At 40.1% G+C, this 16,460-nt stretch overlaps 1 protein-coding gene across 1 annotated transcript; it reads left to right on the top strand.

Moving 5' to 3' along the window:
* Nucleotides 1-3,013: 3,013 nt before the first annotated feature.
* RAB21 (RAB21, member RAS oncogene family) lies at nt 3,014-16,399 on the top strand. Its single transcript, XM_061454797.1, has 7 exons — nt 3,014-3,337; nt 10,506-10,565; nt 10,750-10,857; nt 12,343-12,406; nt 13,231-13,285; nt 13,716-13,804; nt 14,699-16,399. Exons 1-7 carry the CDS (start codon nt 3,191-3,193, stop codon nt 14,836-14,838), a joined length of 663 nt encoding a protein of 220 aa, XP_061310781.1. The 5' UTR covers nt 3,014-3,190; the 3' UTR covers nt 14,839-16,399.
* The last annotated feature ends 61 nt before the right edge of the window (nt 16,400-16,460 follow it).

The following is a 16,460-nucleotide window of genomic DNA, read 5'->3' as shown; positions in this document are numbered from 1 at the left end:
TCAGTTGTGTGTTGCCAATGGCACAGGAGGTGTTCAAGTTGTAGGTTCGACCAACTAGGGTATCTCCTCCATACAGCTACAAGCATTTAAGCTTACAGTGAAATTAAAACATCCCACACTTTTATAAGGACACTTAGTAATGCAAGATGAAAGAAGGGTCTGATTTTCACTTTCAGAGATGATGCTGCCTGTGAAGTAAAAAGGTGGAGTAGACTCTGACCAAGAATGATAAAAAGTAATGGCAATGGATACAATGGCACAATTTGGTTTGGTATAATAACATATAGGGTATTGTAGTTTATTTGTGAAATAGAAAATACGCCTCAAAAGGCATTTTTCATGCAGATATCATCAGCAAAACAGGAGGTCTGTAAAACTATTTTTAGGAAGCTATGTAAAAAGAGGAAGCACACAAAGTTAAATGAAAGAGGCACTGTCTTCTCAAATACTCTGAAATAAAATGCACACTTCACAAATTAAGTAAACACTATTAAAATAAAGTAACTTGATATCTTCCACAGATGGTTAAACCTGCAGATTTTAATAAGTCATAGGTATCAGATTACAGAGAAATACGATGGTTCAGGTAGCTCTGACAGAATTTTTTGTTCTCAGACAGATGGGCCTTTTAATATCATTTAGTATTGGCAGCTGAAGTTTTGGAAGGCACAGGACTTCTCGTACAACAAAACAGTAATCACAGGCTCCTGGTGAGAGAGAAGAAAACAGAAATGAGAGAATACAGCAGTTATTCACAGCAGCCAACTGTCAGTGGGAAGATGCATCCTCTGACTGCAGCACAGCAGAGGGTTCCTGGAGAGACAGTCTGCAGGATTGAGCTTCAGTTGGTGCCTTACACTTTGCTGTGCTTTCTGTTAGGAAAACAGTGTTTACAGGTACATTCAGCATACGGACTTCACAGAGGGTGTCTCTCCTGTTCCCTTTTCTAAGCTTCAGCTTTTTTCTCTCTGGAAGATATGTACAGAACCTGCTTTTGTTGAAAACAGTAAAAAGCTACAAGAACAGGAAACTGTTTCGCTAGCAGTCTTCAAGACTTCCTTCCATACAGCCCTGTGTTTCAGCAGATGCACTTGTCACCAGCTATCCAGGAAAGCCTCAATCTGCTGGGCCCTGCAAGCACCTCCTCCTCATGAGCAATGATTTCCATTGCTTCTGGCAACCGTAATCAATCCGAGCCTGATCTTACCTTCTCCTTCCATTCAGCCTGAAAGAAGAATAACTAACATGCCAGTCAGTTTTACTGCCTGTACACAGAAGGCATGACTGGGAGAAGCAAGCATTGCTTTACAGCAAGACAGTTTTATAGTAACTTGCTGAAGCCCCCTATGTGCTAATAAAACCGGGAATTTATTTAAAGGAAGATACTCCTGTCGACTGTGTTAGCATTGTGTTGGGTTTTTTTTTCCTCCTTGTCCTAGTCCCTTTATTTACACCTGGATAAAATAGAAGTATTATTTATGTCTTGAGAAAATAAAACCAATCCACTTTGTATGTGAACATAACACTATCCAGTAATGAGGCTTCTTGCTTCAGGAAATTTGATCTTTGTTCTATGTACTTTCCTCTACTCTTTCTCACACAACAAAGTATTAATACTCTTTGACAAGATAAAAAGGAAATTGCACTATGGTGCCTTCCCATAAGCATTATTTTTCTTACCACTAAATGATCCGTAGAGAGAAGTTAAGCTGCAGCACTTTGGATTGGTTTGTGAGGATTGCTTTTAACTAAGGAATGATGTCCAGTTTTACAAGGCAATTACTAGCTCTTGAATGAATGAAACACTACCAGACCCTTATAGTCATGGAACTCAACATTTTTCTTGTGCTTTATTCATCACCTGCTCCTACATCTCATACAGCACTTAACCATGGGCTAGGTTTTCTGCAAACATTTAGAGACTCATATAACTTAGTTCATATGAATAGGGACACTGAAGTTGGAACAAAACCTGTGCTTGCTATGTTTATAATCTGGTTTTAGAGGATTTGGCCTCTGCTCACAGGGAGATGCTTGGTAGATATATGTGCTGCATTAGAAAGCCTCAATATGACATGTAAAAGCAAATCCAGGTGCACTTGTAAATCTTGCATGGGTTTCTATCTCTACCAACAGGATTTATATTAGATATTAGCAAGAAGTTCTTCCCTGTGAGGGTGCTGAGGCGCTGGCACAGATTGCCCAGAGAAGCTGTGGCTGCCCCATCTCTGGCAGTGTTCAAGGCCAGGTTGGATGGGGCTTGGAGCAACCTGGTCTAGGGGAAGGTGTCCTTGCCCATGGCTGGGGGCTGGAACTGGATGAGCTTTAAGGTCCCTTCCAACCCAAACTGTCCTATTATTCTATGGCACGGCACAGCTGTGTGTCACGCTCGGGCTTGCGGCGTTGCCCTCTCGGCACTCCTCAAGTCGTTCCCCTCAGGGCGTTTCCTGGGACAGGCCTGAAGAGCAGCTCCCCCCACCGAGGCCGGCCGCTGCTAGCAGCTGCTTTCGCCCCAGCCGCATCTCTGGCTGCCCTTTACGCGCAGTGGAAAAATCCAGCCGCTGTCGGGACGTGATTCACCCTCCGCGTCCGCGCCGGACGGCCTGCCCCTCCAGCGAGGAGGCCGCCGCCCGCAGAGCTGCCGTCAGGCACGTACACTTACTCGCACCGCTGCTCCCGCCGCCGTGCAAGCACCCACGCAGCAGCGCAGAACCCAACCGATCCCAGGCAGGCCACCGGGGCCGCCGGAGCAGGAGGACGAGCTGCCGCCCGGCTCCGGCTCCGGCTCCGCCTCCGCCTCGCTCTGCTGGAGGCCCCGCACAGCCCCTCCCCGCTCCTCGCCCATCTCCTCAGAGGCCCTTGGGCGGGGCCTTTCGCCGCCGTCGCGTCCACGCCGTCCATTGGCGGACGGGGTGGTGCGCGTGACCGGGCGGCGCCTGACGTAGGAGGAAGAAGACGCCATTAGGGGGAGCGGGGCTGTCGGTTGGGGGTATCGTTGTGGCTCTGGGTGTCTTTTCTCCCCTACCGCCTTCCCTGGGGTTCGGCGGTTCCTTTCCATCGCTCCCTGTCTCGCTCCCGTCCCTCGGGCCCTCCTCCTGTTCCGTCGCGGGTTCCCCGTCCCGGTGGGCGGCGGTGTAGACCGTTGATGTGAGGCGGCGGCGGCCCGGCTAGACTCGGCTGCGGGGCGCGGATGGCGGCGGGGGCCGGTGCTGCGGCCGGGGGCCGCAGCTTCTCTTTCAAGGTGGTGCTGCTCGGGGAGGGCTGCGTGGGGAAAACCTCTCTGGTGCTGCGCTACTGCGAGAACAAGTTCAACGACAAGCACATCACCACCCTGCAGGTGCGGGCCGAGCTGGGGGCGGGCGGGCGGGGGGCCCTGGCTCGCAGCCACCGGGCTGAGGCGAGGCAGGGGGGGCGGGAGGAACTCATTGCTTTTCTCCTCTTGTCCTGCGCGCCTTCTAGGGCTGCTCGCCGGTGCCAGCTGCCCCTACGTCTCTGTGTTCGCCGCTCACCGGCCTGCCCCTTCCGCCCTAGTGCCCGGGAAGGGTTGGTCCTTAAACCCGCACTAGTGTTTCGGTGTTTGCCGTCTTGTTTACCGCTTAACGGTGGACGGAGTGATCACTGCTGTGCTTTAAATGGTGGCTGTCCGCTGCCGAGTTTGCTGGAAGCTGATTTCCTGGTGCTGTTTACTCCTCAGACTTAAGCTTTCGATACTTAAAGGCCGTGTTTCTGTTCTGAATACTAACTGCTCGGTTTTTTTTTTTTTCCAGTTATGTACTTGAATGTCTTCAGTTGAATCTTGGGAAGTATGATTTGAAAGTAGTGTTATTGTAGTCATTGGTATAGGACTGATGACTAAGTGCTTCATATGTGCTGCATTTCTGTTAATTACAGTCTTTTTCATGTTCTCGGATCTGACTACTTGGGCTACCTAAATACTGCTGTTTAAAGAGACCAGCTTTTACAAAATGGGTTATGAGATTAGGGCTTATGATCTAATAACAGGAAAGATTCTTAAGGCTTGCTTGTCACATTAGCTGCACGAATTTGGCCTGTTTCTGGCTCTGCTAATTTATAAAGAACTAAAAATGTGGCAGGGTGTCTGCTTGAAAGTAATGTTTTTTTCATTACCTGCTAGTGCTGAATGGCTAGTATGCCATGGTAGAGAATAAAATGCTTATATTGTACGTGGTCTCAGAAAACATGTTTTAACATACGACCCACAGTGTGAAGTTTAAGTCTTTCAGGATGTCTCTGCTTTACTTCTTCATTTGTAGTGACAGTTGCACAGAATCTTTCTTAGCAGTTGTGTGTGTATGAAAGTGTGGTTTTAGCACTATAATGTTTATTGCTCTTGATATTTTGTTTTCTAAATAAAGAAACAAGCCCTGCCACCGTGTGGGCCACTAGTGGCTTTTGAACACTTTCAGGGATCTGTGAAGAAGAAAATAAATAGTAGGTAATGCTGAAAGAGAGCCTTGGGGTAGTTGTGTGCTATTCCTATATACTTGGGGAAACTCGTGGGTATTTAATAGTGAAACTTACCCTTAAAAAGCAAAGGAACATTAGAGATGTGCTAGAAACAATACAGCAAATATTTCATAAACACATACCTATTTTTGCTATAAAGAGCTAAAAAATTAACATGTTTTGAAGCTTTGTTATCCTATGTTCATACTTCGTTGTTGGATGAATCTGTTCATAGGTTTATTAGGCGTGGTGTGGCATTAGGGAAAGCTGATTGTAGCTCTGATTGCCATAGAGGTAACTGATATTTGTTATGCTATAGAAATGACTGGTAGCCCATAAGAATTACAACTACAGCTGAAGTGTAGCATTGAGCAAACAGTTGCTTAAAGGCCATAAAAATGATTGGGTATAGCTGAATTCTCTTTTTCCATATGAAAAGAGAGGAACTGAGTAGTTTGTCATGTTAATGCAAGTCAGTAGTTTGTGGGTGTTTTTGTGTGCCTTTTTAGGAGGGTGGGTTGTTTGTTTTTGTTAACCATGTTCTTTAAATCTGTAGTGGAAAATCTAAAATTGGAATACAGACTTGGGTCACAAATGTTGGAAAACAGACCTTTAAGAATCTCCAAAGTGCTGGCAGGAAAACATCTCTAGATACTGTGACTGTAAAGCTTTTGGTTTTGACTCTCTGGAGAGGGGTGTGTGTGCTTGTGCTTGTGGAGAAGTGGAAGCACGTGCCCACACCTGATACAGAAATTTTGGTTCTTCACTGTGATTAGGTTTCTCGTTGATACCTGTATCTTTTAACTGACTGCACTGTGTTTCTTAGCTCATTTGCTTTTTTTTGTTCTTGGCCTCCTTAGACACATATACTTCTTATTGATTGTAAAATGCCGTATCAGTTGCTGTTGAATCTTGCCTTACATAACAGAGTTGTGAAATACCTTAATTATTCTTGGTTTTCTACATTTTACAGTTCCAGAAAAACGTTGGACTAAGTTCTTTCACTAGCAAATTAAGTCTTTTTTCAGATATCCTAGTTTCTCCTTATTTTTTAAACAATGAAGTGATATTTTTGCAAAACATACTTTTTCTTAAGATAGAAGTCTTACTCTGATAAGGTGGCTTTGTTTCACAGCATCAGTTCAGAGTTCTGTACCAAATTATTTTGCTCCAGTAAAGCCAAAATCAGGTAAATACTTAGCTCCTGATTCAGCAAAGGAGACACAGTGATGAATCACATGAAAGGATCACTAAATGTTGAGACAAGAGGCTCTCCACATACAGTGTTCTCTCTTTTAGAATAAGAGAAACTATTGCATAGTGCTTAGTTCCAATATGACCACAACAAAAAGGGTGGTGACAGTGTAGCTTTCTGGAAACTTACTTAGTGATGTTGGCTGGTGCTTCCTGCAGTATGAGCCCAGTGATGGGGGTGAGCACAAGAAGTCTTTAAATTGGTCAGTGTGAATCTTTAATGTATATCTGTACTTTCATATCAGAGTTCTGACGCTTAAGTATTATTCTGTTTTGAAGTTAACCTGTGTACCTGTGAAACTCGCCAAATAGAGTTTCTTTCTGTGCTGGTTACAGATGGCTTTTAGTGAAAGGGAGCTGTTTCTCTTTTCTTTGTGTCCTCTTTCCCTAAATGCTAGCTAGAGGGAAATGGTGAACTGGAACTTCCTTTGAGGTTAGGAGGCTGTTGGGATGTGTTGCTGTAGGTATGTTAGAATCAAGTCATGTGTATGTTAGCATCATGTCGTATCAAGATATCGATAACCTGCATATTGAAATTAAATTTAAAGTAGCTACTGACTCACAGAAGCTGACATTTATCTAGAATAATGTGAACAAACTGATGCAGAAAAGGTAGGGGTTGGTGCAGGTAATTAATGCAATCCAAAATGTGTTTTCAGATCTGATGGGACAGTTAAAATTGGTTCCCATTCACAGAAATATTAAGATCAGTGCTCGTCTTGATAAAATAATTCTGAGCTATAAATTAGTATCAAGTGAACTATGCTGGAATTGCTCCAATAAACCTCCTGGCATTTTTTTAATTTGGGTAGACACTTTGTTAATTATTCAAGATAAATAGAGCTTCTGTGTGCTAATCTTTAAAATGTGTGGTGTGCTGTTAAATATCCAACCCGAGAGACCCGCTGATGGTATATGGATCCTGATTGCTGCGATGGACTTGCATAACCTGGAAAAGCTATATTGGCTGTCTAAGAGAGCTGGGGCTGGGAGCAAGGGGATGACAGTGCCAGGAGGTTCAGTGCTGTATGCAGTGTTTGTATGCCTTGGTTGCCTCTGCTGAAGATGAGGCAGTCAAGGGGCAGGTGACATACACTAAAGTGACTTTCAAGAGAATTTTTACCAGCTGGGTCTTCCTTATGTTCTACTCGGGTCCCTTTATCAACTCCTAACAGGGCCTGATAAACATTTGAAACTGAGCTCTTAGAAGAAAAAAACCCAAATCTTTCTATAGGCACATGAAGACAATGAAGTTTTAGCTCTTAAAATTGCGTTATCCTTTTAAGTGCAAAAGTAGTCTTCAGGCCAGTCATAAGACACTAGAGCCAAATACCAGAATTAGTACCTTGCTTCAAAGAGCTGTTTGAGTTTACCTTTGAATTAACTGTGGTCTCACATATTTGTGGGGTTTTGAAAGGCCTAGCAAAAATGAATTGTCATTGTAATGAAAATAATATGGAATTTTATTTATGACTTACTGATTGTAAGTCAAGACACAACTTGGACTTCAATCTGTAGGCACTCAATTTAGTAAATTCTTGGGAGATTAGAAAAAATGTTTTTAACCCTATATATAATTACCTAATGCTGTCTAGACTGTCTGAATTTCAAAGGCTTCGACCTCTTGGCAGCTGACTTTTTTTTTTTTTCCAAAGGAGCTCCTGACCTATCCCTAAACAGTAGTTAGGCTTTTCCTTCTGTTTTGGGTTCCCCCCCCAGTGGTTTCAATCAGTTTGCCTGATTCATTTATTTGGATTGAATAGTCAGGTGAACTGACTTTTCAGCCAGATTTGTAAGTCCACCTGATTATTTTTTCCTTTCTAAGGGCATAGTCAGTGAAGTAGTAGTAGCCTTGCTCTTCTATGAGACAAAAGGGGGGGGGGGGGGCTGTATTAGGTAAATATTAGGTGGTTTGTCACTGTGGCTGTAAACCCAACTTTACTGATAGTAAATACAACAAACTTGCCCATACCTATTAATTCAGTAACAGAATCTGCTAACAGTGTTCAAGTATATGAACACAGTAAAGAAGAATGAAACATTTAATCTGTAATGTAGTATTGACTGTTTCTCACAACATGTTCACAAAGCCTTCTGTTCATTACTAACCATGATTACTTCAAACTGGGTTCTAGTCCTGTTGTCTGACAAACTTTTTAGACAAACTTGCTTGTAATCTGGTTAACTGATACAGGATTGTCACTCTTTAATTTGGTTAAGGGCCTAAGACTTTAGACTAAAACTTGATTGGTACAAATTCATCAAGTTTTAACACAGACAGCAAGTACAATAGCCCAGTGCTAAATACTCTTGCCCTAGTCTTTGTTTTTGTTTTTTGCTTTGTTCAGAAGATACTAAAAAGCCTTACTTGAATGTATGGGTCTTCTAATACTTGGGTATATAGCAAAGGAAATACTTAGTGCTAAAAAGACAGTATTGCTATCAAAAGCTGTGATGACCCAAAGGACTGGTGATACTTACCTTTATCTGACAGAGCAAATATTAAAGTAGGCTTATCCCCATAGATATTTGTGATATTAATTGGGCTAATGTCTATAGCCATGATGATGTAACTTTATGGATATGGAGTTCTGTGTGGTGGTTTTTTTGTTTGTTTGTTTTTTGTTTGTTTTTTTTTTTAAATATAAACTCTGTTCCTGTGAAGGATTTTTCGGGCTTTTGGTTCAGAAATGTGATTCTTGGTCACTTATGTGAAATTCATATCAACTGAACAGGTCTGATTGTCAGTGTTGTGACAAAAGCAAACAATGCTCAAAAGAGTTTTTTGTTTAAGATTCATAATAGAGTATCAAGTAGTGCAGTACAGCAGTGTTAGGTAAGCTGGATTCATTGTGTCTAACCATATCTTCTCTTAATGTGGCCCAAGAGTTGATGGATCAAAACTTCTGAAGTCACGTCTAAGCTTTTGGCTTTTAAACTGTGGTGTAGTAGAACAAATTATGATATGAGGACAAGGCACTGATAAGATAAACCTTAAGGACAGCTAGCTGAAAGCCATAAACTTCTCAGAGTTGCTGATTAAAGAACTAAAGCTTTCCTGATGTGTAAGATGTTTGTTAACTTTGCTGTTAAGATATTTGTTACGAGTTGGCTGGAGTGTTAAATACTTTTAACGTGCTGTCTAGAGCTTTTTCTGAAGCTGACTTACGCCTCCTCACTGTAGACTGCAGGAGTAGCATTAATGCTTTAGTTGTGTCTAATACAATGGCTATAATTAGTTCTTTGCTGTCTCCTTTTGGAAAGTTTTTGTTTCTCTAGTCTGCCTTCTCTTTGTTGTGTTTATCAGACTTCATGGAAAGCTTTAGAGGAACATACTATTTACTTTGAAAAGAGAAGTTTTGTGAATCGCCTCACCTGAGGTCATACAGATACCAGACTTGATGTTGGGGAAGTAGCTGAAGACCAGAACCTACTCTAGCAGCTGAGTGTTGGATGACTTTAACTGTAATACAGGCTTTGCTCCAGAGAGGTGCTTTGATAGCAGTTTAGGCTGGTGTAAATTGAACTATCAGTACATGTGTGTACTGGTTGCTTGTGTAGTTAAGCAGTAAGCTGGATCAAGCAGCTGATGTGGCCTATGACACTTGTTACATGCACATGAGTTAGATCAGTGTCTGGTGAGTGCTGATAGAGAGAGCTCATGTTGAACTGTTAAGAGTCCAGCCTAAAATCATCTGGGATGAATGTACTGTAAAATACCCTGAGCTCTTGTTTGTAGCCAAATGCAAGTTGAGGTGAAGCTGAAAGGAAAACTGAGTATAATTTAAGGCAAAAGTCAGAAAACCTTGGCAACTGAATTGTATGATGATAACCTGCCACTGATAGCTTGCGGAACAATGAGAGCAGGTTCCAGATGCATTGACTCCTTCAGACCTTGTTCTAGACTATTAAACTTGTATTAAATTATGCCCCTTTTTAGCCACTGAATTATACATTTGGTATCGGAGGTGGTGTTTAAAAATGTAGGTTATGCAGGCTTGGAGAACAGATATACTCTTGGGCTGCTGAACTTGGATAAACCTTGTGATATACTCTGGTCCTGTAAAACATTTTCAGAAGGTAGTGTAGTAGAACTCTTAGAGAAGTTTGAATGCTTATTCTAGGGCTTTTCTTATCCTGCAGCTTGCTTTTGTGTTAGCTGAAAAGCATATTGCTGAGCCTTCATGAACAGTTGGGGGAGGGGGGGAAACATGACCCATACCCCACCATTGCTCCCAAAAAAGCCCCGCAAAACAGATGGGGAGAGCTGTGGGCTCACTTCAGCAAAAGGAAAAGATACAGACAAGGAAATGTGCAGAATGCCAGTATTCTGAGACTTTTAGTGAAAAACTGTTTTATTTTGATTTAGTAGCTCAATGATAGTGAATTACTTGGTCTCATTCCTCCAAATCAAAAATCCAGTTAGGCTGGTTCCCACCCAAAGTTTGTGCACTCTTGTGAAATGCTTTGAGGTCAGCTTGGACTTATCAGTGTTGTGAATTCAGAGTCTTTACACACGACTCTTATCCTCCCCAAATCATTCAAAACAACAGCAAAAAGGTGTAGTAAATGATTGGCTTAAGCCAAATTTATTTAGAATAGACTCCTGTCAAACTGTAGTAAAATGACTAACTGGCTTAGTATTGACTCAGCCTTCTGGCTTAAACAGTATTTTGATCTAGAAATCTGTCTCTTATTGATTCAGATGTTTTTATTAGTAAATTAATCTGAAGTCAAATGAGACATTTGTGTGTAAAACTTAACTCATCTGTTTTACTTTCCAGGCATCTTTTCTTACAAAGAAGCTGAATATTGGTGGGAAAAGAGTAAACCTTGCAATATGGGTATGTTCACTTTCCTATTTTCCCTCCCCTAGCTAAATATTCTATTTTGCTGAAAAATTACTTGGACATATTAGAACTCAAATGTTAGGCACTTCTTAATAAAAGTAAAATTTCAAAGTCTTTGGAGTTTCTTGAAGTATTGTTTGCTTTGTCTTAAATGCTAACAAGTGTGTATTAAATGCAGGATACAGCTGGTCAAGAAAGATTTCATGCATTGGGGCCGATCTACTACAGGGATTCTAATGGTGCCATTCTAGTATATGATATAACAGATGAAGACTCTTTTCAAAAGGTACTGGACAGTTCTTACCTCTGTGGGAGTTGTAAACGGCAAGATAATCTGTGGTATGTGTGTGTAAATGGGAATCTTCTGTTATCAGCAAGAGCAATACATACTACATTTGTGAATTTAGTAGAAGTGTATGTCTTACTAGCCGCCTTTTGAAGGCTGACTTTATCAGTCTAGTGAAGTTCTATCAAGGTTATTCAAAGGCCATTAGAGAATTAGTTGTGAATTACCTCCCATCTAATGTGACAGGCTACAAACATACACCAGAACTGTTGTGGTAGTACACAGTACTGATCTCTAATGTATAAACCAAATTACTGAAGGATATTGAGTGACATAACCTTTTTCAGATCTGAACTCTGTAATACATGATCGTGGAAACATTACTTTTTCAGTGGTAATAGGTATTTGGACTTCAAATCCTCATCAAACCCTTAAATTTTATGGCTAATTATAGCAATATTAGTTGATCATTCTGAGCAGGTGAGGTTTTTACCACCCTTGTGTCAAATCTGTGCTGTCACTATAAGATGTTCCAGCTGAAAACTGGTGACCCTGTTTCCTAAGTGAGTTTGTCTCCGATTAACTTGTGTCAAAACTAGTAGGGCTTTAGTATAGAGGAGTAAGAAACTGTGGTTGTATGGGCAAGGCTTGGGTTAGCAGTGATAGAAGTAGTGTAAGGCTATAGTTGTGCAACAGTTTAAGTAACTCAAATAGTGTGATGCAGGGCAAGTAAAGTGTTTGTGCTAAAAGTTAAACTCTTGCCTTCCATCTGCAGAATTGGAATGACTTGAGTACTACTTTAATGTACTCCTTTTCACGTGGAGCCCTACTTAATAAAATTCTGTGGCTCTTGGAAAAAAAAGAGGGAAGGTTAATTGGCAGAAGTTATTGCATACCTCTGTATTGTGTATATCCTAACTATTTTTAGGTTCTTGATCACCTCGTCATGATTTAATTCCCTAAAAATAACAGTCCCTAAGTCAGTGCACTGATCAGACAACCTCAAAGCATGATAACAGAATTGATAACAGCTAACTTAGCATCACCTGACACTCTTGTCCCATCTGTTCTCTTGGGAAACAAACATCTGTTATAATGTAGCCTGAGCTACTCAGTTCGGGTACCTCTGCCTTTAAAGTACCATTTGTGATCTGTCAGTAAGTGCCTGTTGATAAAACATCTCATGCCTGACCTAAAGTGACCATTGCAGTGAACTTGTTCTTTGGAGTGGGTCTAACACAAGTGTGGTGAGTTATATTTCTGGAGTAATTGAACTGTTTTATTTATGTCATTTGCTCTTAATTTCAGCTGCTGAACAAGAGCCATGCATAGCTATATAAAGAATATTTTGTCCATCTGTGTTGCTCTAAACACATTTGTTTCCAGATTAGAGTAAATGATTAATGAAGGAAATCAGTCAGTTCCACAATAGCTAAGCTAGTAGTAAGTATATCAAGTGAGAATGAACTTTTGTTCTTTTTGCAGGTAAAAAATTGGGTTAAGGAATTAAGAAAAATGTTGGGAAATGAAATCTGTTTATGTATAGTAGGTAAGTCTTTTTTTTTAACATGAGTCTAATGACTGAATCAAAAATGTTTCTTTTAATTAATAGCATTTTGCAAACATTGCTTTGACAGCTTGTACATGTGAAGTGGTGAAGTTTATGTTAATTTGATACTTAATGTTCAGTTGGAGCTAGAAGTTTCTGTAGATCACCTTGAGGAATTGAAGAGTTAATTTAAAAAAAATTAGCTATTTAATGATAGTCATGTCAGAAGTGCATGGTACAGACACCTGAAGACTGTAGTCCAACAGAGAGAAACATAAACCTCAAATGTGTATGATCGTTTTTGTAGGTACCCAAATGTCATGTTTTCTACTGTTTTCAGTGGCATAGGCTGGATGCTTGTCTTTCATAATCAAGTGCTTGGGGAGTGGAGCAAGTCTTAAAACTTGGGTATTTCAGCTCAAACAGAACACAACAGAAATACTGGATTTAGATTTAAAATCATATTTAGTAATTAAAATACTTTCAGGAAGATAGATGTAAGGATATCCTACAAAAACTAGCTCTGTAGCAGGGATAAGCTGCTAATAAATTATGAAAGAAAAGCAGAAGGCTGAGTTGGTGGTTTATATGGAGTTACTTAGCTATCTTGATCTCTACAGAAGTAGAACTTCCTTTTCATTGCCTGTAAATGCTTTAGTGAAAGCAGATTTTTAAATCATATCATTGTGTTCCAAATTGAGACCTGTGTAAGATCTTTACTGGGATAGCTTGTAAGAAAATGATGGGGTACAGTGATTACCTGATTACTTCCTTTTGGGTAATTTTGGAGTACAAAGATTTGAAGATTGAATTGTTTCCAACAGGTAACAAAATAGACTTGGAAAAAGAGAGACACGTTTCAGTGCAAGAAGCAGAAACGTAAGTCATGCCAATTACTCACAGTCATTGCAGAATTATGCTGGAGTAATACACTTGTGATGGTGTCAATAACTGGCAATATAAACCAGCAGTGCTTAGCTGGCTGCTGTGTTAAATGTTCTGTTTGTATCAGAGTCCTGGAATGTCCTTTTTGACAAAAGCATCGTTTGAGAGTTGTACATGGTTAAAGTCAATGCTTTTAGTTTTTTTAGTTTAGTTTCATTTCTAAACATGAATTTTTTCTTTATTTAATCTGGTGTTTTTCATCAGTCACAGCAGTTTTAACCACAGAATTCCCTTTGTGCAGCACATGTAGATTAACTCTGAACTTGGAATAAAACCTATTGTGATCATCTCCTTGCTTCATGCAAAATAGCTTAGAAAGTTTTAGTCCTTTTAGTACGATCGAGTTCTGTATCTGTTCCTACAGGTATGCTGAATCTGTTGGAGCAAAACATTATCATACTTCAGCTAAACAGAACAAAGGAATTGAAGAACTGTTCCTTGACCTTTGTAAAAGTAGGTATTATCTAGTTTGCTGGTAAAGAGCTCATTCACAAAATGCTAAGGCTTTGTAATGCTTAAAACCATAATGTAATGTAAACTATTCCTAAGAACTTACTTCATCTGAGTCTACTTCAAGCCACTTGTGTACTGTAACTGCTCTGGGAGCTTGATGTATGGGGTGCTTACAATATTGCAACTTCATGCTCTACTCCAAAAATGTCTTATCATTTGTTGGAGCACTAACTGCTGTTTCACTTGTATAAATAGTAACCTCAAATCAAACCTCATGTGATGGGTCTCACTATTGCCTCCTTCAAACCCTCTGCTTCAGTCTCTTTCAAGGATTTTCTCAGGTGATGTCAATTACAAATCATAAACTTGGAAGTTGTGGTGATCCAAATTTTACACAGCAGTCTAAGCAAATGTTAAAAATCACAGTGTAGGGTAACCTTGTAATACAAGGAAGTTGTCATATTGATTGTTGTCTTATGATACACGAGTTTAAGCAAAACTTCACCTGAATGTCTGAGGTGTAGGTTGAGGGTTTGTCTTGTGGGGTGGGGTGCTATGTGGGTTGGGTTTCTTGTTTTCTTTCTTAACAGGAAGTTTTTGATATGGGTGGGTAAATCTGGCTTTTGAAGTTGTTTGTTCTAGAGCATCTGAGCATCTAAAGTGTCCCTAGTCAACATGAGCTGCTGATGTTTGGTGCTTTAGGAAAAAGATTTAAGTATGTTCTTTCAGCTATGCCATGTGGTACCAGAGTATCACTTTAAGAAGTACTTACTTCCAGATAATAAATAGAACTGATCTTGCTAACTTTGTGCATGCACCTCAAATGGATTAAGATCTCAAAGTCTCGGATCAAAATGCAGTGGAATATCATCTAATACATTTCTTCCTTTACAGGAATGATAGAAACTGCTCAAGTGGATGAAAGAGCAAGAGGCAATGGCTCCAGCCAGTCAGGAATAGCAAGGCGAGGTGTACAGATCATTGATGATGAGCCACAAGTACAGAGCACTGGAGGGTGCTGTTCTTCTGGATAATTATAAAACTGTGCTTCACTGCCCTCTCAATATGAAGACTGCCATATTCCAAGTCACGTGTTCTTTACCAATGGAGTAATAGAATTAACAGTATTTAAAAGTAATCACATGTAACACTGCAGAGACCTTAAGTGCTAAACTAGTGGCATCTGTGACCAGAGAATTGGCATTTTCTACAGTGGTTAACAAAGCAATTACCAATGGCCTTTTTACATATTTTTCGTTAATGAGGAATAATATGCATGTAGAAAAGACCTACTTAAAGGCTTCATTTATATTCTTTTAAATCAGATCATTATTTAATAACTTATATACATTGTTGTTGGAATGGTATACGTTTTGCAGCTCTTTGTATTTTGTGGTAGATTGAACTGTATCACTTCTAAAATGCAAACTGATTTTTTTTAAATTAGCAGATATCTGAAGTAATATTTTTGCAGGGCCTCCACAAGCCTATAACTGTCAACTACTTTGATATATTCTGTTCATTCTGTATGCCAAGCTGGTAAAATACATTGTAAATTACATATTAAATATTTTATCTGCTTTTACAATTGCAGGTGCGGAAATATGTACATCAGTCTTGTCAGTAGTTGTGAAGTGAATAAGTCAGTGAAAGATGCAAGCTTTTCATGTGTATTGTTGAATTGTTCATTCTATCCCCATACCTGAAAAAAACAGCTTTTTTTTTTTTTCTTGGTACATTCATAGCTACAGTATTTTTTTTTTTAAGCCTTTTCTGGCAAGCAGCAGTATTTAGAGTATCACCTTAGTGGGAAGAGAATGCTTCCATAGACTGCTGTTTATCATTGAGGTGTTTAACTCCCAGCTAAAACACTTGGTGCATGCATATATCTTGCCTCTGCAGTTACTTTGGCCTCTCAGAATATCACCCAAAGTCAAAGCAGCTGTAGCCCTCATCATCTGGTAGCCAGTAAACCAGGTGCATGGGAAACACTTAAGCTTCACTAATGCATTTGTCTCCAACACAGCATTATAAATTATTAATGAGCATATTTCCCCCACACACCCTGTATTGCAGGACTTGAGTGAACTAAAGAATTGGCATTAACTAGGACTGCTTCTGATTTGGAGTGATTAAATGGAAGATATGAAACTTGCAAGATGTAACTCTGGGCATACTAGATGGAACTGAACTTACTTCTGACTTGCTGTTTCTCTTGTAAAGTGTCTTGAAGCCCACTTAAGTTTTGGGTGGAGGGTTTTCAGAAAAGGTGTACAAAGTACTTTCACAAGGGACACAGATAGTAGTAGCTGGAACTTCAAAATGTTTTGTGTTCTTGACTTTTTTACTTAAGTTGTCATGCTTGGAAAAACAGTAAAGGTGATGTCTGTGACAAAGTAGAATATTCCTTGGCCTTCCTTTCTCTGAAGGGTAGAATTAGTATTGCATATGAATGCATTGAATGTTGTGGGTATGTTCTGATGCACAAAAGGGGTAGTAGTAACTCATCAGTTTGTGTAAGAGAAGTGTGCTGTCTTCAACCCGATTTTTTTTTTAAATTATTTTCTCTGAAATAATAGATGGCTTTGATACAGACATGTCCTGGTGCATTTTTTCACTTTCTGCCTAAACTGTGGTGTAGATACTTTCTATTAAG

This window comes from Pezoporus flaviventris, unplaced genomic scaffold, assembly GCF_033815535.1.
Source record: "Pezoporus flaviventris isolate CSIRO_AGI_PZ_B2104156 unplaced genomic scaffold, CSIRO_AGI_Pfla_v1 ptg000016l, whole genome shotgun sequence".
In the NCBI taxonomy this organism is placed as follows: Eukaryota; Metazoa; Chordata; class Aves; order Psittaciformes; family Psittacidae; genus Pezoporus; species Pezoporus flaviventris.
Note: the sequence above shows the minus strand (reverse complement) of the source record. Positions and strands in the feature narration are given on the sequence as shown.